Source organism: Schistocerca cancellata, chromosome 12, assembly GCF_023864275.1.
Source record: "Schistocerca cancellata isolate TAMUIC-IGC-003103 chromosome 12, iqSchCanc2.1, whole genome shotgun sequence".
Lineage (NCBI taxonomy): Eukaryota > Metazoa > Arthropoda > Insecta > Orthoptera > Acrididae > Schistocerca > Schistocerca cancellata.
In genome coordinates this window covers 154,080,991-154,104,300 of record NC_064637.1, presented here as the reverse complement: position 1 = coordinate 154,104,300, position 23,310 = coordinate 154,080,991, and the positions used below count along the sequence as shown (strand labels likewise).

Genomic DNA, 23,310 nt, shown 5'->3' with positions numbered 1-23,310 from the left:
CAGAAAAGGCTCTGCTCATGGTATACTACACCTTCCACGTCGTTGGCAACGGGTTCTACACAATGCTGGTGGCTACTTTGAAGGACAGTAACAGGTGCAAACAAGTAACTCTTTTGTATGGGTTGTGAATAAATAGTTGCCACTATTTAAATTCCAACCCTCAAATATTTCCTGAACTTCCTATATTTTTCTATCTTTTCCTTGTTTTGCCTTGAAAACTGTTCCAGTTTTTTAATCCTTTCTGTTTGTACCCTTCAAATTGTGGAATTTTTTTCTCTGTTATTCCTAGTTCTTCAATTTCATTTTGTTTCCAGATGTTATTTGGTTTATTCAACCCTTGGCTTCTGCAGTCAAAGTTTTTGAATATTTCTGTTCACAAAATTACTGGAATATTTATAGGGCTGACATGTCCTCACTCAGAAATAGGTGTCCAATAATAAGGATCAACATTCAGTTTGACATTGTATTCAATATATTCTGTAGACTTCACTAAATTTTTCGAATTACTTCTTATTTTACATCCAGCTGTTGTGTATCTTCCACTGTTTATATTTTTCCTGGAAATCTTCTTGACTTGTCCAGACAATAACTGATAGCAAAGCATTCACATGCATTTAAAGATTCAGGTCTAACCTCTGTAGGTTTGTATTTCCAGAGATACATCTGTGTTCGTATTAATTCTCAGTGGCACAAGATGCTCATTATATTCTATTGATTCTTGCTCCTATTGCTGATTTTTTTTAGTAAAGTTCTAATGAAACACACTCTTTTACTGTTTTTGCTTTCTCTTTCCATGTTAGCTTGTATTTAGTTGCAATTAAAAAAAAAAAGGATATATCCTGAAACTGTTCAGTCAAAATTCTTAGACAGGTTACATTTAGTGTACTTGATTGTTTGCTATATTTTTCAGAAGTAATATTAGTCACTTACACTTGTAAGTCGAACAATGTGTCTTCACTTGCTGGAGTTGACAATAAACTTACTGTCGATCATATTTTTGTAGCAACAAAACTACAAGAAAGGTCGTGTCAGATGACAGCATCCTATTCTCATTAGTGTTAGAACCACTAGATAAGTCGTGTGACAACTAGACATAGTTGTACAGTGAATTAATTCTGACTCTGCCTATCAGGCCCCAACTGCGACATCCCACTGAGCCAGCAGCAGAAGCAGGAGACGGCCAGCTACGGTGGCGTGGCGGCTGGCATCGTCATCTCCCTCATCCTGGTCGCCATCATCATAGGTCTGCTCTTCTACTTCCGGCGGCGCGTCCACAACCTCAAGACTGAGATCGCCCACGTGCAGTACATCGCAGACCCGCAGAGTGCACCGGGTAAGGGAGGCACCACTTTCTGTACAGATGGATGACAGTCCCGGTGACAAGAGTTTAGCAAATTTGGAGTCTGTAGAACCTTCTGAGAACTTTGAATAACATTTTGCTATGCCTTTGCATTCTGAGATATCATTCGTGTTCAAACTTACATATACAGGGTTATTACAAATGATTGAAGCGATTTCACAGCTCTACAATAACTTTATTATTTGATATATTTTCACAATGCTTTGCACACACATACAAAAACTCAAAAAGTTTCTTTAGGCATTCACAAATGTTAGATATGTACCCCGTTAGTGATTCGGCAGACATCGAGCCGATAATCGAGTTCCTCCCTCACTCGGCGCAGCGTGTCCCCATCAATGAGTTCAAAAGCGTCGTTGATGCGAGCTCGCAGTTCTGGCACGTTTCTTGGTAGAGGAGGTTTAAACACTGAATCTTTCACATAACCCTACAGAGAGAAATCGCATGGGGTTAAGTCGGGAGAGCGTGGAGGCCGTGACATGAATTGCTGATCGTGATCTCCACCACGACCGATCCGTCGGTTTTCCAATCCCCTGTTTAAGAAATGCCGAACATCGTGATGGAAGTGCGGTGGAGCACCGTCCTGTTGAAAGATGAAGTCAGTGCTGTCGGTCTCCAGTTGTGGCATGAGCCAATTTTCCAGCATGTCCAGATACACGTGTCCTGTAACGTTTTTTTCGCAGAAGAAAAAGGGGCCGTAAACTTTAAACCGTGAGATTGCACAAAACACGTTAACTTTTGGTGAATTGCGAATTTGCTGCACGAATGCGTGAGGGTTCTCTACCGCCCAGATTCGCACATTGTGTCTGTTCACTTCACCATTAAGAAAAAATGTTGCTTCATCACTGAAAACAAGTTTCGCACTGAACGCATCCTCTTCCATGAGCTGTTGCAACCGCGCCGAAAATTCAAAGCGTTTGACTTTGTCATCAGGTGTCAGGGCTTGTAGCAATTGTAAACGGTAAGGCTTCTGCTTTAGCCTTTTCCGTAAGATTTTCCAAACCGTAGGCTGTGGTACGTTTAGCTCCCTGCTTGCTTTATTCGTCGACTTCCGCGGGCTATGCGTGAAACTTGCTCGCACGCATTCAACCGTTTCTTCGCTCACTGCAGGCCGACCCGTTGATTTCCCCTTACAGAGGCATCCAGAAGCTTTAAACTGCGCATACCATTGCCGAATGGAGGTAGCAGTTGGTGGATTTTTGTTGAACTTCGTCCTCAAGTGTCGTTGCACTGTTATGACTGACTGATGTGAGTGCATTTCAAGCACGACATACGCTTTCTCGGCTCCTGTCGCAATTTTGTCTCACTGCGCTCTCGAGCGCTCTGGCGGCAGAAACCTGAAGTGCGGCTTCAACCGAACAAAACTTTGAGTTTTTCTACGTATCTGTAGTGTGTCGTGACCATATGTCAATGAATGGAGCTACAGTGAATTTATGAAATCGCTTCAATCATTTGTAATAGCCCTGTACTTGCATTACATAGTGTGATTTGGGAGGAATGTCACACAATTTGTGAGGTGATTCTGTATGTGAAAATAAACTGAAAAAGTCCTACGAACACGTGTCCGATTTTAGGTCGCTACGGAACTGGAGCGGGTTGGAGACTACATGTCTGTGAATGTATGCGAAGACAGTTGTGAATATTACTTACTGAAATGCTGCGTAGGTGCTCTCGTGGACAGAATACTGGTGGGACAGATGAATGATCTATCCATCAAGAGGTATGAGGGTTCTCTCGACAGATGGCAGCACTGTGATGTCACACTCGGGCAATGACTGCAAGCGTACCGAGTATACAATTGTGGGTTGGATCAGTGAGCAGTCACAAAGCCGTGTGTGTCCTGCTCGAGTGTTGTTTAATTGAGCAAGTTCGTTGCATCCGTGAATACTGACATGCCACATACACTCACCCGTGCAGAATACTCGGACGTGTTGCTTGTGTACGGGTACCATAATGGCAGTGCCAGTCCGTCTGTGACAGAGTACCAGAAGTGCTTCCCTTATTGATGAACTCCTGTGCCAAGGTATTTACCAGGGTTTTTCAAACTTTATGTGAATTCGGAACACTACCCAGTACATGTAACATCAGAATATGAGGCTGCCCATTCACTTGAGAAAAGGGAAGAAATTATTGCAGTGGTACAATGGAGTCCCACCACCAGTATACGGCACAATAACTGTCGGCTCGATATTCCACAAACGTGAGTGCGCCGTACGTAACATTCTGAGGGCTCGCACCCACTCCGTGTGCAGCCCGTGCAACGTCTGCATCCAGGTGACTTGTTAAGTAGACAACAATTTTGCGAATGGATGGCTGTATGCAGAGATGTTGTGCAACACACTTTATTTACAGTGGTATCGCGAACACCCACAGTTCGCACACATTGACACTGGAGAATGCACGTGACACTTGGGAAACAAAATTCTAAGTTAGGTTCTCAGTGAACATCTGGTATCAGTGATCACCTGGTGGTAGGCCCAGTGTTCCTGCCAAATTGCATGACAAGTGCAGTATTTCCTAATAGATCTCTCTTTTGGAAGACGTGACATTAGATTAAAGATGGCAAATGTATCTGCAACATGATGGATCACAGATTCACTGTACCAGACAAGTATGAATGTGAATAACACTTTTTTTCAACCAGTGGATTGGCCATGGTGGACTTACTAACTGGCCTGCCAGATCACCCGGCCTAATCCCAGTTAGACTTCTGTTTATGGAGCTGGTTGAAGGGGGATGTATACAATACAAAAGTAGATACATCTGAAGAACTTGACACTTGCATCACCGATGCTTTTGCCCACATTAAAGCCTGCCGAGATGGCATTTGACGTGCAACTCCACACATGCTCCAACACATTGACAAATGTACTGAGATGCACCTCTTATAGATTGGATCAGTCATCTGTTCCACTATTATTCTGTCCACCACAGCACCTACACAGCATTGTAATATTCACAACTTGTCTTGATAATCTTTCACGGATGTGTGTAGTCTTAAACCCACTCCAGTCTCATAACTATCAAAATTTGGACACACATGCATAGGACTTTCTCAGTTTATTTTCACATGTAGAATCACTTCGCAAATTACATGACCTTCCTTCTGAATGACCCTTTATAGACGTGGATGGAGTATACCAACCTGTCCCTCTTTCCCCCCAGGTCAGTGGGGAAATGAAGCATAAGTTTCTGTTGGACATTGGCTAATGGCTGTGTCTGTGATAACTGTGGCAAGTTTTAAACATCATGCAGGTTACAAAATTGAATCCACTATGTTGGACACTAAGAAGGGCAGGCAGGAAGAATGTACATTTGCTGAGATCAACTGTTTTCAATTTTTGGGTAGTAGAGCAGAACTTCTGAGTATGCATGGAAGTCTTCTCTCACACGAATAATGGCTATGGCATGGAACTGAGACCTGAATTTCTGCTTAAGCAGCATGCCATAATCAATGTCAAACAGCTCGATGGGATATCATTCAGTTTGGGAGAAACTGCAATAGGCGCGACTCCCAAAAGGTTTACCATGAGGCCAAAGGGAATCTGGAGTTTATTGTGTTCTAACATGCAAGTCAAATAATTGATTTAGTATACAGGAGAATTGTCAACTAGTAATTGTAAGAGAGGATACATGGAATGCAGTATTTATCGCCATATATATCCCAAATTTTTATTTGATTTTGTGTCCTCCTCAAATGATCAGATCGAGTAATGGCATTTCTGTACCAGAATGCTACACAATTTTCTTTTTATCGACTCACTTTATCTTTTGAAAATTTCTCTCTCTCTCTCTCTCTCTCTCTCTCTCTCTCTCTCTCTCTTCTTCTTCTTCTTCTTCTTCTTTTTTTTTTTTTTTTTTTTTTTTTTTTTTTTTTTTTAATATTAAGGGGGTCTGTGTGAAAAAAATGAAGTCTATGAAGCATGAAACTTCCTTTGCATCTAGTTTCATACATATGCCAGAAGTTACTTTGAAGAAGCTGTACAGGATTATTATTTGTGAAGAGAATTACTTCATATGAGTGAAACGAGGGAACACTTTGTATGTTTAGGTCTCCAGGCTTTGCACTGCTCACAACTCAGATTTTTTTTCTGTTATGTTAATATTCTTGTCAGATTGCTAGCATTACCCCAAAAGACAATACCGTATTTCATGATTGCCTCAAAGTAGCTATGCTAAACTATCTGTTCTGTATGTGATTATATTGGCTAAGATTGACATAGCAAATGCCAGACTGTTTAATTTATCTATCACCCTTTGAAACTGTGAGTACAGTGACTGAAAGTTGATTCAAAAAATAATGTGCCACAAGGTATGGGGAAGCTACTCGGGGTGGACATAGGAACTGATTAGCATGCCAGTACATTTTGTGTGGTTGATTCTGAACATTCTGTGTAGTAGAACCATTGGAGAAAAATGAGGAGCTGAACAAGACATTGTGTCTTGTGTGGCAAAGTGTGCTATGCGTATATGAGCTAGATGGGAATCTGGTGGTATCGGTAAGGGTAAATAATTTTGGAACTGTGGATGTGGATTACTAATAGCTAATTTAGAGGTTTTATAGGAAGAAGATTTGTATCGTTTCGTGTTGTTACATGGAAAAGTAGCTCATTTAGAGGAAACTGTTAGGACAGACTTGGAAGAATTGCTGGCAGAATATGAAGACTTGTTTATTCTGCCTGAGGCTTCACCAATGACTTCAATAGCACAGCACTGAATCCTAACTGGGACTGAATTGCCTGTATATCAGAAAACATATCAGGTACCTCCAGCCTATGATGAATATGTTTACCAACCAACAGTCACTGAAAAAACCACATGTCCGGGGGGTGTACCAGTACTGATTGTACCAAAAAAAGAGTATTAACAGTACAGAAGTGTATCTGTTATGTTGTGATTAGATATGCCTGAATAAAAGATGCACACCCTGTCACCAGCATTACAGAAATATTGGATAACTTGAGACAGTGCAGGTACTTTGCAATAATGGCTCTATGGAGTGACGCCATTTGCTGGAGATAGCACCAGATCTAAAAACAGCATTTACCATTCCATCGGGCCACTACCAGTACTTGTATATGCCATTTGGTTTAAAGAATACGTGAGCCACAATTCAGAGTTTAAGTGGTGAGGGTTAAAACCAAAACAATGCATTCTTTGTTTGGATTACATTATTGTAATTTCTGAAAGATGTACAGAACGTGTGGTATGGTTAAAGAAAGTACTAAATGATTATGCCTAGCATGTTTAACACTGAGTTGGAAAAAATTCGATTGCTGATTAGTGGAGATATAATATTTGGGATTTGTGATCAACTGTGAGTGGGCCCGAACACACCCTAGGATTGAGAAAGCTGTATAGAATTTTTCAACACTGTGTACTGAGAAGGAATTGCAGTTTCCTTGGTTTAACAAATTTGTTCTTCTTCACTTCAGAGAGTAGGCTTACAGCCTGTTCTAGCTTGACAAAAGCCACCTTTTGCTTGGTATTTCTATATCTATGTTTCCTACACGTCTGACTATTCTTCCCGTCTGCATTCTTTCCATGTCTCTCTTCCATTTTGTTATCTCATTTTCTATTTTTCTATTTATGCAAAATATGTCTAGCCATTCCTTATTTCAGAACTCATTATTTGATTGCTGAGTACTTCCATTTTCTTTGCTTAAAAATGTCATTTCAGCTGACTGTATCCTTCTTTAGTCTTTCTTAGTTATTGTTCAGGTCTCAATTCCTTATGTGAGTGTAGGTGTTGCCATTACTTTGTAGAATTTTGTCTTCGTATCTTTCTTGTGTTTATTCATTAATGTTCTGTGTGTAGTGCCACATACCATTGTGCAACTTATTGGAGATGTCATTATCAGAGTCATAACTTACATTGCATCCTAATAGCTGAAAGTGAGATATCTGTTTAACTGATTTTCTCCTTTAAAAGCTATAATTTTGGTTTTATTTTCTGATATTTTCAAATTATAGAATTTACCTTTCGGGTCCAAATGATGTAGAGCAAATTGTAAATCATCCTCTGTCTTTTGTAAAATTATGTGATCATCAGAAAAGAGTACTATATCTAAATGTGTTTATAGCAAACTATTATAGAAAATTTGTTACTATGTCACTGAGATAGTCTGGCCACATATGCATTTACTCAAGAAGGTAGGAAAATTCATTTGGACAGCCTAATGTGAAGGAGCTATTAAGTAGCTAAAGAGTTTATTATAATGGGGTCTTTGTTGGTGTTTCTGAACTCCCAGAAACTCTATATTTTGTTTTGCAATGCAAGAATCACACATTGGGGCATGTAGTAAGTCAAGAGATACGACAGGATTGGATATCCTGTGACATATGCCTCACATCAGTTGAACAAAACAGAGAAAAGTTACTCCACCACAGAAAAGGAGATGTTAAGTTTTATTTACTGCATAACATATTTTTGTTGTTATTTATATGGAAGGAAAAGGTTATAACAGAGCACATCATGCTAATGTGGCCAATAGGCTTGAAAGATATGTCCAGCCATTTGAGAAGGACACTTAAGCTCAGCAGATTTTTTGAGAGTAAATTTGGATGGTTTATTTTGGTGTGATGCATTGTCGTAGACAGAATCTTAGGGGCATCTAACTCTCTTTCGTCAATATGCTATTATTGGGTAGTAAATTAAGCTGTGTTATGATATGTACCTCATGCACGTTTGGTGACAAAATTGTATAATTTCAAAATTGAGCATGTAAATTAAATATCATAAATAAAACTGCTTCATGGATTGTCCAATAAGTGTACTAGGATATTGAGGTGTTTACCACCTGAAGGTAAATATTTGCCAGCCATTCTGTCTCGTACACTTAGCAAACATGTAAATGAAGCATCTCTGATTTTATACTAAAGATACATTTTATTCCTTTGCCTCTGTAGCATAAAATGGTAATAACCAGGCAAAGAAGGGTACTCAGATACTATTATGGTAACAGAATGCATACCCTTTTCAATTTTTTGGTTTTTTCACTGGTACCGACATTGTAAAACAATAGTGAATGTGATTTGTTAGCATTCCCTCTTGCTATGCTTGCTATGCTTGTCACCCTGGATCTGATGTCCTGGATGATTGGACTACATTGTTCTTGAACCAACTGTTCCTCCAACCATTCTTCTCTTTTATCCACTGAAGGAATCATTTGTATCAGTATTGATTTGTGGCTCTGTCTGTACTTGCTGTAGAAGGCTAAGTGCAGTAATGATACCGTACAAGTAAATGACCCACTTCTGTTGTCAATTCTTTGCAGACCGACACCACTTCGACAATCCAGTCTATTCGTACCAGACTAGTCCGCGCACTGTGGAAGATGGAACGGGACTTCTCCTGAACAACGTACACAAGATTCGCAATGATCTCGGCTACAAGAACAACAACACAAAGTTCGAGCAGCAGAAGCTGGGACTTGCAGGATGCACTGCTGATGACGAAGATACAGGCAGCTGCACAGGTGACTGCCTCTCTGTGCCAGTGTTATTCCAGTGCGATTCTGCCATTTGTTCACTTCTTAAGGAGGTTTCTGCTGGGCCACTCTTGCAGACTTTAGTACTGTGCTACAAAGGTGTATATTGTTAATGAGTGCTTAATAGAACATTCCATGATTACTGAAATAAACTGCAGTTATCATGCACACATGTACAGTAGGCATGGGGAAAAATGACCAGTTAAAACCAATACCAGTATTTTAGTTCTGAATAACTGGTATTTTTTGGGATATGTCTGGTCTTGGTTACAACAGGTGTTTTTATTTTTTACTAATAATGGGGGAGGGGGGGGGGGGGAAATCGAAATATCAATTAGCCATAATGACAATGCTAATTTTTTTTCTTTTTAAATAAACCTTTTTTAAAAAAGGAATAATTTTTATTCATAAAATTTGCATTGCTTTGAAATATTGCTTTATTATAGAAAATGAGAAAAGCAACTGCTACATTGATAACAATGCCAACAGAAATGAGCAACAAACACACATCATAAGAATTGGTACAGCATTGTTGGGACAATAATGTAACTGTTACCATGTGGCACGGTCTATTAAATGATATGCATATACATGAAGTGTGCAAGATTTGCCCCTCCTGGTGTAGATGGTAATTTCCCACTGTCATCTCTGATATCAGTTGTATTACAGAATGGCATCATCCCTAGTCTGAAATTGTTTTATGAAGTGTGGTATCAGTGAAGTAGCGTGCTTCATTAGCTTTGAAAGATTAAAAATGGGAGGAACCACAACCAGCTTTTGACAATATAAGGAAAAAAGTAAAACTTAACAGTTCATCCATAGTTTACAATAGGAATCAGCTGGTCTGCTGCCTATGTGTACACAACATGCTTTTATCTGCTTGCACTTCTTCAAAACTGACAAATAAGCACAAAAAATAAGAAGTCTTCAGCCCCAGTTTTAACCCTTTAGCACTGACTATTCGTAATGTCCAAATAGTGGTATGAACTCTGAGTACAATAGGAGAATATTTGTGTTGCTTTTTTTATTTTTTTTAAAGTAGAAGTCAACACCTTACTTATCAATTTTCGAGAAAAGAGGCAAACGTTGGATGAACTAAGTTTTCTTTTATTTGCATATTTGACTTAATATTTTTGTGAGTATCTTGAAACTGAAGAACTCAAAATTTTTCAGTCTTTGTTTGATTTCTATGTTTATTACAGGAACAAATAGGAATACAAAACTGAAAATCGATTATTTCAGAAACCAGTTATTTTAAGTGGTTTTTATACTCCAGTTAAACTGTCATCGGAAACAGTCGATATAACTGAAAACTGATCACTAATGTACAGTGGGTTGTCTTGTCATCACTGACCATCTCATCTCACTGAACTGAATCACACACAAGCTTTGGGGCACACCACACACACACGTATAACTCATACACTATTGCAAATACAGTCAAGATTTGTCATTTTATATCTTTATTATTAAATTATTTATTAGTCAAAGAAATCTGCCTGTATTTAAAAATGTAGCACTTAAAAGGATTACATTGTGTAAATCACAACCATTGCAGTACCTTCAGATGACCAGGTAGTAAAATGCCCATTCATAACCACTTACTGACAGTCACAAAAAGAACCAGCAACCACTTTCTTAAAGTGTTTTATTTTAATTAACTCAGCATTGCACAGAAAGAGAGAATCCTGTATATCTATATGCTTTTGCCAAAATTCTTTTATTTCAGTTTCTCTAATTTCTAATTGTTGGCACAAACACACATTGTTGCATTTACAGTATTGTTTGTTTTTGTAGTAAATGTTCTCTCTACTAGTAGTGAATATATTTGCTTGTAAAATGTCTTCTACTTCTTTACAGTAATGTCACCTTTGTGTATGTAGTATGTAATTACTTAAAACACTTATATGTGTTGCTTATTATTATATTTAAGAATCACATTTACTTATTGAAAAGTTGTATGATATGCTGTTGTCATACAAAGTAATGAATGTGGATAATAATATTCTTCAGGTGCCTACGGTCTGTCATACGAGCATCCGGCATCAGCAAAGAACAAAGATGCGGATGCTTGTAATCCCAACGTGAATGTTTACCACAGTATTGAAGATCTGAGTAATTCCAAAGTGGAGCATGTCTATGATGAAATTAAACAGAAAGAAGGTCAGGGTAAGTAGATACATTTTGATCATGTTTCTGAAACATTAAGTTGGAATCACATATGGAAGGGTTCAAGGAAAAGAAGGATCATAACAAGAAATTTGAAATTTTGGAAATGTAGAAATTAATTTTTTTATTTACTTGCCAGTTATCATGCATTACTGCAGTATTTCTTCCCTCTCTCTCCCAAATGTAACTATGCCAACACAGTGATTGCTTTCTTATCTTCATGTGTCATATCAACATTTTTGTGGCAGAAATATGAATTAACAGATACCTGACATAACGTGGTGTCAAGTTGCAAGGATGCTTTTTTTAAGCAAGTACCATGTATGTCAGGAAATCACTGAAAAAAAAAAGAAACTCCTGTTCCACATTTTTGTGCAGTCCAGACTTAAAAAATTAAAAACTAAGGAAAATGTTAAAACCCTCCAAAATACGAGCAAAACATATGTAGATGGCATATATGATTAAAAATCACAATCCTCTCCAATACTTTGTATAAAATCTGTCTATAAATGAAGGAAATTAAATGTACAATATGATGTTTATACAATAACTTGCAGTAATGAATTTAATCAGCTCTTAAAAAATCACAGATGTGTAACAGTAAAATAAAAACTCATCAAAATTGAAATTGATATCTGGGTACAAGGTAATGTAGCCATTTTATGACATGCTGCAACCACAGATTATACATTCAAAACACACATTTTTGAGAGATAATCCTTTGTGATCACCCATAAAAATAAAAAACTGGCGAATATGTTGAATTAAACCAAAAACATTACAGCAGCTAAGTGGTTAAACCATAAGCATAGATGCAGAAATCCGCGATAACCACAAACTTTATCACCATTGCTGTTATTGTTCAATGCTTTTGTTAAGAGCTGCATTTTCTATGCTAACCACCATTAAAGTGTAATTTAGGCTTGATGAGTGGAACAAAGGCTTGAAAATTCTCCAATTGCCATTACAAGCTTATTAGATGTCGGATCAGTGAATTTCTGTAAACTGTGTAAAACGTAAATTTTAAAGCAGGCTCAGGTACTAAAGTTTCACTTCATGCACTGTATCACTGCTGCCAATATTTACAATTTACAGTGTGTGGTGTGTGTTGAGGTGCAAAGTAAATATGTCAGTACTGTATGTAGTCGTTGCAATTGCATTGTGTCAGATTTGAACATGAAAGTCTTTGAAATGTACTATTGCAAAACCCTTGCCTATTTCCGTGTGACATCTAAGTCGTGACACACCATCTACATAAAAGTATATTTTCAGTACTTCACAAAATGCTTTCACCCCTACCTGCACTCCTGTTGTTGAAGGTCCGCTCCCTCTCTCCGCACGTCCAGTAGGTAAACTCATTTTACACGTGTTTGTGTGGTATGGTGGCTGTGCTGACTATTGCGCGAGTCAACAAATTGCCAGCCAATAAGAGTTCACTAGCCATAAATGGGAAATGTTTCCTTGACTATGAACGAGCATATTCTTTCAGACTCGGTGTTTGAATTAAAAAGGTTGGTAACTGACACTGTTGCTGAATAAATGCAAAAAGATGAGACTGAGTTATAAATGGCACAAGAAAAGGTGGTGGCTAGTCCCATTTGTCACATATTGGCTCAGTCCGGAACACTTCGTGTCTGCTGTCTTGTTTTTCCATTACCGCTGCAACTTGCAGTAGTTGTATCATAATTGCACAGTGAAGCTAAATGTTGCAAATTGTGTTGGTAACACTGATTGTGGTTTAAGTCAGCATTTCCTTTCTCAAGCCTCCCTTCTCCACAATGGCCTAAAATATTCCCTTAACTCCACCATCTTGATAACATCAAATGTCAAGAGGAAAAAAAATGAAACAAAGTCAAGCAATATGTACAGTTAGAACTTACTAAGAAGAAATGTAAAATTGGGGAATTTTTAGCATTCATCTTATGGGTTTTTCACAGTGTCTATGAATTTATGGTGCAGAATTGCGAAAAACACAAAATCAGAGAACATAAACTTGAAGTTGCACTGTAATGGTCTCTCTATTAACAAGCAATCTATAGCATGTATTAGGCATGGAATAAAAGGAAGATAAAGCATCGTGAATTTTTTTGGAGGCGAAAGGTTGTATACAAACTTGTACAGAAAGTAACTTGCCTTTATAACAGTCAAAGGAAACAGCAAGGAAGTAGTAGTTGAGAAAGGAGGGAGACTTGCTTGGAGCCAGTGATGTTATTTAATCTGTACATAGAGAAAGCAGTAAAGGAAAGTAATGATAAAATTTGGAAAGCGACTTAGATCTCAGGAAGAAGAATTAAGAACTTTGAGAATGAGATTTTCACTCTGCAGTGGAGTGTGCACTGATATGAAACTTCCTGGAAGATTAAAACTTTGTGCCAGACCAAAACACGAACTCGGGACCTTTGCCTTTTGTGGGCAAGTGCTCTACCATCTGAGCTACCCAAGCACAACTCGTGCCCCGTCCTCACAGCTTTACTTCTGCCAGGACCTCGTCTCCTACCTTCCAAACTTTGCAGAAGCTCTTCTACGAAAGGAGACGAGGTCCTGGCAGAAGTAAAGCTGTGAGGATGGGGCATGAGTCGTGCTTGAGTAGCTCAGATGGTAAAGAACTTGCCCGTGAAAGGCAAAGGTCCCCAGTTCGAGTCTCAGTCCGGCACACAGTTTTAATCTGCCAGGAAGGTTCATATCAGCGCTCACTCTGCTGCAGAGTGAAAATCTCATTCTAAACAATATATTCTGTTTATAAAAGTTTGCCAACAGAGAGGTAACTCTCCGATCCCGCAACAGTAGCAACCACAAGGTTTTGAGACGAAGAACTCATAGAGTCATGTTTGGAGTGAATCTTCATCTGGAAAGGAAGTTCCTAGAAGATTGTTCAATGTTGTTGTTGTTGTTTTTGTGGTCTTTAGTCCTGAGACTGGTTTGATGCAGCTCTCCATGCTCATACAGTAAAGCTGCATGCCCTCGGGAAAAATTACGGCCGTAGTTTCCCATTGCTTTCAGCCGTTCGCAGTACCAGCACAGCAAGGCCATTTTGGTTAGTGTTACAAGGCCAGATCAGTCAATCATCGAGACTGTTGCCCCTGCAACTACTGAAAAGGCTGCTGCCCCTCTTCAGGAACCACACGTTTGTCTGGCCTCTCAACAGATACCCCTCCATTGTGGTTGCACCTACGGTACGGCTATCTGTATCGCTGAGGCACGCAAGCCTCCCCACCAACAGCAAGGTCCATGGTTCATGGGGGTTGGGATTGTTCAATAGAGAGCAGAAAAGGTGAAAATCTGAGAGCACAAGATAAGATGAATAAAGTGGGTGTGGAATGACTTCCCAACCTAACTCCTTTATATCCTTTTTATCAGTCTAGCAGAATGTGGACAGGCGTCATTGTGGAGTAACATCACTTCACACAGTCTTCCTGGTCATCATTTTCGGATTGCGTCAGCAAGATGTCACAGTTGTTGACAATAAATGTCGGCCATGATCGTTACACCTCGGAGAAGCAATTCGTAGTGCATCACAGTATCGCTGTTCTGTGAGATGCAGGTGCAGGTGCAGGTGCAGGTCTTTGTACAGGGAATTGCTGCTTTGTTTGGGCTCAACCAATCCTTTCTTTTCCTTAGGTTAATGATCGTTACACCTCAGAGAAGCAACTCGTAGTGCATCACAGTATCGCTGTTCTGTGAGATGCAGGTGCAGGTGCAGGTCTTTGTACAGGGAATTGCTGCTTTGTTTGGGCTCAACCAATCCTTTCTTTTCCTTAGGTTAGCATGAATACCCAATACCATCACCAGTAACAATACAGGATAGGAATGGTCAGTGTTGTCCACTAGCCAATTGACTATGATGATGATGATGATGAGGAGGAGGAGGAGGAGGAGGTGGTGGTGGTGGTGGTGGTGGTGGTGGTGGTGCATATAGGGCCACCCACTGATTTTTGTGAATTTTGGCTTAGAGCATGTGGTACCCATATGCCTGAGTTTTGAATCTTCCCCATTGCAAGCAAATGTCGCACAATGATGGAATGATCATAGATCAACGGACATGGCTCATTGTGGATTAATACACTTAAATGATCTTCATCAAACCCCTAAGGTCACCCTGAATGTGCAGAGTCACTAGTGTCAAAATGGTCCTTTTTAAAACAAGAAAACAATTTTCTCACTGTGCTCTGTGCTGTGGTACTATCCCCATACACTGTGCAAATGTTTCTGGCTGTTTCCACAGCCTTAACCCCTCTATTGAACTCAAGCAGAAGAATATGTCGGAAATGTTCAGAATTCTTCACCTGGCTCTCTATTGTCTATCATCCACAGCTCCACTCACTATCTCCAGATGTCAAAACAATATGGAAACTCAGAGAGCAACAGTGAACTACATATAAAAACTGACAGTTAATAAATAAACCCATAGCAGTCGGAATACCAGCATACAAAACGAAACTGGTACACACTTATGCACAACCCCAATACGTGTTGTGTTGTTACTTATCTAGTTAAGTCAATCTCTTACCCTCCCTTTATGTGGATCTCTATGTTTGCTTGCTTTCTTTTTATTGTTGTTAGTAGCTATAGCTGTCAAAAATATTTTTACAATGTGGACTGTAAAATTCACAGACATGGAGTACGATCATCTGGACTACAGCAGACCAGCAAGCTCATGGAAACCGCACTACCAGAGGATGGCCAATGGTATTGGACCCCCAAAAGATCCAAATGCCCCTGATGACAAGCCTTCCAAGTCGTCGGACTGAATGTGGAATGTGCGCATATTTCGAGGGCTGAGGTAGCACATAAGCGGATTTTGTTCTGCTCTCCAAGATAAACTGCTTGTGAATCTCGAAAATAGGAGAATGTGATCAGTTACAACCCCTGTGAGAGATCTGTTCCATCTGATCTGAAAGACTCAAGTGTAATGCTACTTACTACTGACAGAGGTATTCTGATAATTTGTGTGGTCTCTGTGTCAGGATAATTTTAACCAAAGGGTGAGAAACATGAATAAACACTAGAATCATGTGGAGTGGCTATAGCAATCAGACTTGATAAAATGATTATATAAGCATAGAAGAGGCAAATCACACCAGTTCTAACTAGAAACTGTCAAGCAAGTTCCTTATCACTGTGTGTGAATGAGTCTCTCTGGAGTGATAAGTTTTTCAAACCTTAGTTTTGCATTACAAACTGAAAAAAGCTCTAAAATATGATCAAAATTAGGATTCTCCTCTTCATAGCAAGCTCTAATGTAGTAATATGTTTCAGCCGCTCAATTGTGTTCACATCTGTTTGTTAGAGTCTATGAGATGACTGAATTTTTCACCCTTCTCAAAAGGTTTTAGGTGTGAAATGTCAAAATTGATGTCTGAAAATGTTGGTATTATCATTGCCATCTCAAAGCCATGATTGTTGAATTCAGAAGATGATAAAGCCTGCTGTTGAATGTAAATCTGAAATTTAAATTAATGAAAATGGCTCAGTGGATTACACCATAACTCTAACATTGTTATAATTCCACTTCCACCTGTCATTTGTCTGGTTAATTTTCTTCATTCAGTTACAGTTGTTCTTATACAACCCCTTACATTGAAATATACACCAAGACAGTTACAATTGCATGGGGTTAGTATGTTTGATGTGAACTGATTCCAAGCAAGTTAACCTGGAAACTGATTAAAATTAAACAGGGTGTATTAATATTAAACACAGTGTAATGCTTGGAGTGTTTGAAAAATTGTGCAGAGTCAAAAATGTGAACATTTTACAGAGAAAGCACAAGAGTTCGTGAACAAGTGTTAATACAATATAGTGTAATGAACTGTTGTGAATGAAATATAATCCTACAGAAAGGAGAAGTGGATTGTGTGTTTACCTCGTTTGCTAGTTCAGGGGTGTATTTAGAGTAATGAGTATGAAATGCTTGTGACATATGGTGAATTTTCTCACCTGTGTGAGAAGGACTGTTGCTAATAAAATAATTTATATTTTTCCAAATGAACTGTGATTAAACAAATTAGTATAATTGTTCACTGCAAATAGTTTTAAGTAAATGATACATATCTATTTTATATGTCGATTACATAATAAGGGTAGCCACCGATTGTGATTGCAATAGTTGTTCAGACATTCCAGAATGCACCTAGGGTACAATTACAAGAAATGGTGGGTGCTGTGCTGAATGGTATTGGCTGCTAAACATTTATATGTGAGTAATGCTGTGGTCACATTCTTGTGAAGTCAGGACCAAGAACCTGCCTTGAAAAAAAACTGTGTCTCCTTTTTCTTATATTCTTAAGTTGAGGTGACAGTACATCTTGTGGCAATAACTGAAACAAGTTGGCAATAAGTCTAAATGAAATGTATATAATGTTTACTGTTCATACAGAAGATGGCATGTTTAATAAACAATGTCGTTTTTAATAAAACTATAACAAATTCTATGTCTTGTCTTGTATGATATTAAATGAATATTTACATATGTACATGAGAGAGTTAATGTAGGCAATAGCTTTTGCAACACATCAAGGAGAGCTCTCCCCTTTTTTACTGTTATATGGTTCAGAAACATGTTAACAATCCGACCACTCCTATCACACTTTTACATTTTTTGATGCAATGAAAAATCCTAAGGCATTCTTGACTTTGATTGGATGACTGATGCATGTAATGACTGCAACTCTCATTCTTAAATAAGTTGCCTGTATTGTTTCTGTCTACAAAAAATGTATCATTAAGATGGATCATACTACAGTGTGTTTTTTCACTCATCTCATGAACCCAAAATAACATATTGACATTGATGATGATCAAATAGGAATATTATGATCATCCATCAGAGTTAAAGTAACTGAAGCTTTACAATATAAGTCAATTCAGTGTTAATTATATGTTAGAGTTGACTATTCTTCTTGCAGCTGTTTATTGTAGGTCACTGGAGCAATGATGCAATCCATGCAATTAGAAAAAAGGGCAGATCATTCAAGTTTTCTGAAAGGGTTGTCAGACTGAGGCATACAACTATAGGTCTGTATTAGTGATGATAATTCGTTAAAGCATTAGAGATCGCTTGTAATGCTGGTGAATCATGACCCTTTTTGGAGGCCACAAACCTTCTGTACATCTGAACATGAATTCTCAGAGTAATATTGTGGAGCTTTATCAGTGAAGTAGAAATAGTGCTCCTTTATGATCATAAAAGCATCACAATTGAGGTCAACAGCAACAAGAGCAGTAAATAAAATATTCCAAAGTGCTAAACAGCCTATCACTTAATTTAGGAATAAAACACAGTTCATTCAGTTGTGTACAAGGCAAGATGAAATGTCTACAACAGTTCAGAGTCAGTCGGATGGGTGGGTGGATGGGGGGGGGGGGGGGGGGGGGAATATGGAATATGGAAAAACTATTGTCCACGATTCCTGGATGTACATATTGATATGAACTCAAATTGGCAATCATGGTGCAAAACTTCTCAAACAATTGAATTCAACAAGATTTGTTCTCTGCATAACTGGTGATGAAAGCTGTAGCAAATTAGGTTACTTCTGTTCATTTTACGGGCAGTTCCATACTTGCACACAAAAATTCATTGCATAACGTGTGGTCGCCATCCTCGAACTTCATTTGGACAACTGGTAAAGAAATTGTAGTCTAACAATAAATCTATTCTCTTATGAAATCTATTGTTGAAGAATCAGGCACAATTGAAAAGTAATGGTAGAATTCATAAACATAACTAGAATGAAACTCCTTCTGAACAGGTCTCGGAAGACCCAACAGTACTAACCAACTGCCGTATCAACCTCAACTGATAGGTGTTACTGGATGTGGATTTGGAGGGGCATGTGGTAAGCACACTGCTCTCCTGGCCATTGTCAGTTTTCATGACTAGAGTCGCCACTTCTTAATTGAGTAACTCCTGAACTGCTCTCACAAGGGTTGGGTGCACTCTACATGCCAACAGCACTTGGCAGACCCAGACAGTCACCCATACGAGTGCTAGCAAGCCCACAGCGCTTAACTTCTGTGATCTGATAGGAATCGCTGTTACCACTGCAGCAAGGCAGTTGATGTAAATATAACAGTAGGAAGAAAAAAGTGAACTAGCCTAACTCTCGCACAGAAAGGAGCCAAATGTGCTTCTCTTCTGAATTAAAAGTGCTGGTAAGTAGCAAAACTTTAAAAACAAATTTAAATCATTTCCATTTGACAACTCCTGTTCCATAGATGTATTTCTGGGAAGATAGTATCTGTGTGGTTGCGTCACTTTTATTACCTTTTTTGCAGATTAAAACAAAAATCCAGTTTAGTAAATGGCCACCACAAAAAATGAATCTTAATGGGTTTACAATTGACACATTTCACATCATGGCTGGTTGTCACAAATATGATGCAAGGAACATGGGGAGGGGGGGTGAATAACCACAAAATTGGTGGGACAAAAGGCAGCAGATAATGGGTCTCACGTTACCACTGTGTCCCCTGTAGTAGCCACCTTGGGCTGCGGGATCGAAGCCGCCAGGTGGGGGAGCCACCGGCGGTGGAGCACACGTGAGGAGGGTGAACTGCGCCCCAAACAGGTATATGTGAAATTTCTGAATGGCAAAAATCATGGCAAGAGCCTCCTTTTCGATCTGAGAGTAATTCCTTTGCGCAGGCGTAACGTCTTGGATGCATATGCCACAGGTTGTTCCGACCCATCCTTCATTGCTGTGTGCCAGGACTGCCCCAATCCCGTACGCTGAGACATCGGCCACCACCACCAAGGGACGATCCGGAGAGAAAGGCGTAAGGCAAGGGGCAGTTTTCAGCATACTCTTCAGGCGGGTGAAAGCCTGATTGCAGGCAGAAGTCCATGTGTAAGGTACCCCTTTGCGACACAGGCGATTTAGGGGATGCGTGACGTGGGGTAAGAACTTTAAGTAATAATTGACTTTCCCCAAAAATACCTCGAGTTCGGAAAAGTTTGTGGACGGGGAAGGGCATCGATGGCTGCGACATTCAGGTCCGAAGGGTGAATGCCATCTTTACTGAGCCAATGTCCTAAGTACTCCACTTCCGGTTTAAAAAAACTGCACTTCTCCAGCCGGCAACGTAAACCCGCAGCCTGCAGGGCATGAAATAAGTTACGGAGGTTGCACAGATGTTCCTGGCACGTGCGCCCCGTGACTAAGATAACATCAAGGTAATTGGCACAAGCTGGTATAGGTTGTGTAAGTTGCTCGAGATACTGCTGAAAAATTGCAGGGGCAGAGGAAATTCCAAACAGTAGACACTTGTATTTATATAGACCGAAAGGCGTGTTGATGATGACGATGGCCTGCAATTCCTCATCCAACGGCAATTGGTGATATGCTTCTGCCAGATCAATCTTAGAAAAGCACTTGCCACCTGCCAGTTTAGCGAGAAGGTCTTCCTGAGGATAAGTTTCGACCAAAGACTGAGCATTGACCGTGGCCCCAAAATCTCCACAAAGCCGAAGCGATCCATTGGGTTTCTTGATGACCACTAAGGGTGTTGCCCAGGCACTCGATTGTACTGGCTCGATAACCCCCGCAGCCTGGCGCCGATAGAGATCCTGCTTGACGGCTGCACGCAAGGCTCCCGGTATAGGCCGAGCCCGACAAAAGTGAGGCCGTGCATTCGGCAGTAAAGTGATGTGGGCCTGGAAATCGGAAGCGCAGCCCAGGTCGGCCGAAAACAGGGAGGAAAAGGACGCGCACAGATCGTCTAGGTCCTGAAATGGAACCGTAGTTGAAACGAACTGCACTTCATCTTGAATGGAAAAGCCAAACCGTGTAAATGCATCTAGTCCAAAAATGTCCGAAGCCGACGGGCGGTCCACCACAAAAAGGGTAAGGGGCCGGGGAACGTTTTTGTAGACAGCCATAACAGAAAACTGTCTACGGAGAGGGATGGAACCGTCGCCGTATGCGACCCACCTCCGAGAGGGTGGGGACAATTCTGGAGACGTGAGACGTGCATACGTCGTCAGATTGACCAAAGAAACGGTGGCCCCCGTATCGACCTGGAAGCAGACATCCTCGTTAAAGATGCGTAGGGTGAGGAAAAACTTTTGAGCCAATGTGTCGGTCCGAAGGGCGACTGCATGTAAAGCATGGACGGCCTCCTGTTGGTCTGCAGGGGCGGGACAGCGGCGATCAAGCAGCTACAACAGACTGATCGAAGGTGGCCTTCTTTCTCACAGAGCGAACAGGTCTTCCAGCGATTGGGACAGTCTGCTCGAGTGTGGGCCGAGAAGCACTGGGGGCACGACGGGAGGGGGCCACGCGGCCGACGTCGAGGGGCGACACCATAGAGACATTAGACAGCGAGGAATCTCAATGGCAGTGCCCTCTGGGGACTGCACCCCATCGACGGCGCGGGAAGTAGTGGATCGAGAAGTGGACTCGACCGCTGCCACCTGGGGCCGCGCCATGAGACATTCGTTCCGTTCGCTGCTTGAGCAATTTGGAAGGAATGGGCAATACGCAGAATGTCTTCCAACGAGGGGTTGTCCAACTTAAACGCCGCAGTGCGGACCTCTGGATCGGGCGCCAGTTGAACGACCACATCCCGAATTAACGAATCTGCATATGACGCCTTGCACTGCTGATTGGTGCACGTGGAGTTGCATTTGCAGCTGAGGCCTTGCAAACCCATCACCCAGGAACGGTAGGACTGACCCGGCTGCTTGTGGTATTGATGGAATTCCAAGCGAGCTACAACCACGTGGTATCGCTGGGAATAATAATTAGTTAGCAACACACAGATCTCGTGAAAGGGGAGAGCCACGGGGTCGGCCAACGGTGCCAACTTGCGGAGCAAAAAAAACATGTCCGGTGAGGCCCAAGACAAGAATAACAACCACTGCAGAGTGTCATTCAACACCTGAAAGGCCATGAAATGTTGTTTCAGACGAAGCAGGTAAGTTTCCCAATCCTCTTTTGCGTCATTGAATGGTGGGAACGACGGCAGATGTAGGAACGTGTCTGAAACCGGGGCACCTGGGAGATGAGGTGGGAGGTAATCCCGCTTATTGACCTTGTCCGATAGCAACTGCACTGACATCTGTAAGACCTCCAACTGCTGCTGCTGCTGTCGCATGAGCTGCTGCTGTTGCTCTAAGAGAGTGAGTAATTTCTCGTCCATACTCCTGTTTACCTCGTCGCCAAGGTAGTAGCCAAAACCAACCGCGGGAACGCCTCGGGCTGCAGGATCGGAGCCACCAGGTGGGGAAGCCGCCCGTGGTGGAGCACGCACCACCGGGTAAACACAAGGACGAGTTGGACGACGGACCAACGACAACTGAGGCTTGTAGAAACCACAACACCAAACACCAACAGTAAATCCACTTGGAACCAGAGCCGGCCGCGGTCTGCACGTGGTGTAGCGGTGGTGCCCTTGCTGTGTGACAGCCGCTGCGCGGAAGAGCCGCTGCGGATGCAGAGCCCTCCATGGCCTGGCCACGTCCATTTGTTCTGGCACGTGTTCGACTTCCGTGGTGGGAGGTACTAGATCCCCCAGCTCCCAAAGGCAGGGAGAGAGGGTTGGGTCACATGCTTGCTATGTCCATGGCATTAATTATCCCATACATGCCCTCTGGGTCATGCCAAATGTTGAGCTTCTCCAGGAGATCAGTTTCCATTAGCCAGAACCTGAAATTCTTGAGCTAGGCACTTTCTAACTGTAAGCTGTAGACATGCTTCATGACTGCCATGTGATGTAGTGGTGTAACGTTATCTATCACAACAAGCAGAGATCCTGATATTGCTAGCCATACTGTGACAATGGTAGAGAAAAAAAGATCTTGGAGGTGCATACTGTGTTTATAAGTGTGGGGTGGAATGACAGTTGGTGAAATTGTCATTAGCAAGGAATCACAATGAAACCTACCTCACCTCTTTTATACACAGAGAGAAAAAAAATCCTGACACTAAAAAATAATTAATGTAGAACAATGAAATTTTGGTAATACATTTGTCTAGGTAACACTTATGTGATTAAAATTGCAAGATAACAGGTTAATGTAAGCACGAGACAAGCCATTGAAAATGTGAAATGCTGGTACATTAATAACCAGCGTAACCACCAAAATGTTGAATGCAAAAGTGCATGCACTGATTTGTACATGAACCGGATATCAGTTTATGAGATATAGTTCCATGCCTGTTGCACTTTTTCAGTCAATACAGAGACAGTTAATGCTGGTGGTGGATGCTGGAGTTGTCATCCAGTGATGACCCAAATGTGCTCAGTTGGAGACAGACTGGTGATTGAGTGGGCCAAAGCAGCATGCGG

At 40.9% G+C, this 23,310-nt stretch overlaps 1 protein-coding gene across 2 annotated transcripts in view; it reads left to right on the top strand.

Moving 5' to 3' along the window:
* Nucleotides 1–17,450, top strand: part of LOC126109414 (protein draper) — a 450,571-nt gene extending 433,121 nt beyond the window's left edge. For both annotated transcript variants that reach the window (XM_049914450.1, XM_049914449.1), the window contains 4 exons: nt 1,133–1,333; nt 8,638–8,838; nt 10,864–11,019; nt 15,631–17,450. In XM_049914450.1, the coding sequence (XP_049770407.1) occupies nt 1,133–1,333; nt 8,638–8,838; nt 10,864–11,019; nt 15,631–15,767 (695 nt within the window). In that variant the 3' untranslated portion in view covers nt 15,768–17,450. The remainder of the gene's footprint in view (nt 1–1,132; nt 1,334–8,637; nt 8,839–10,863; nt 11,020–15,630) is intronic.
* The last annotated feature ends 5,860 nt before the right edge of the window (nt 17,451–23,310 follow it).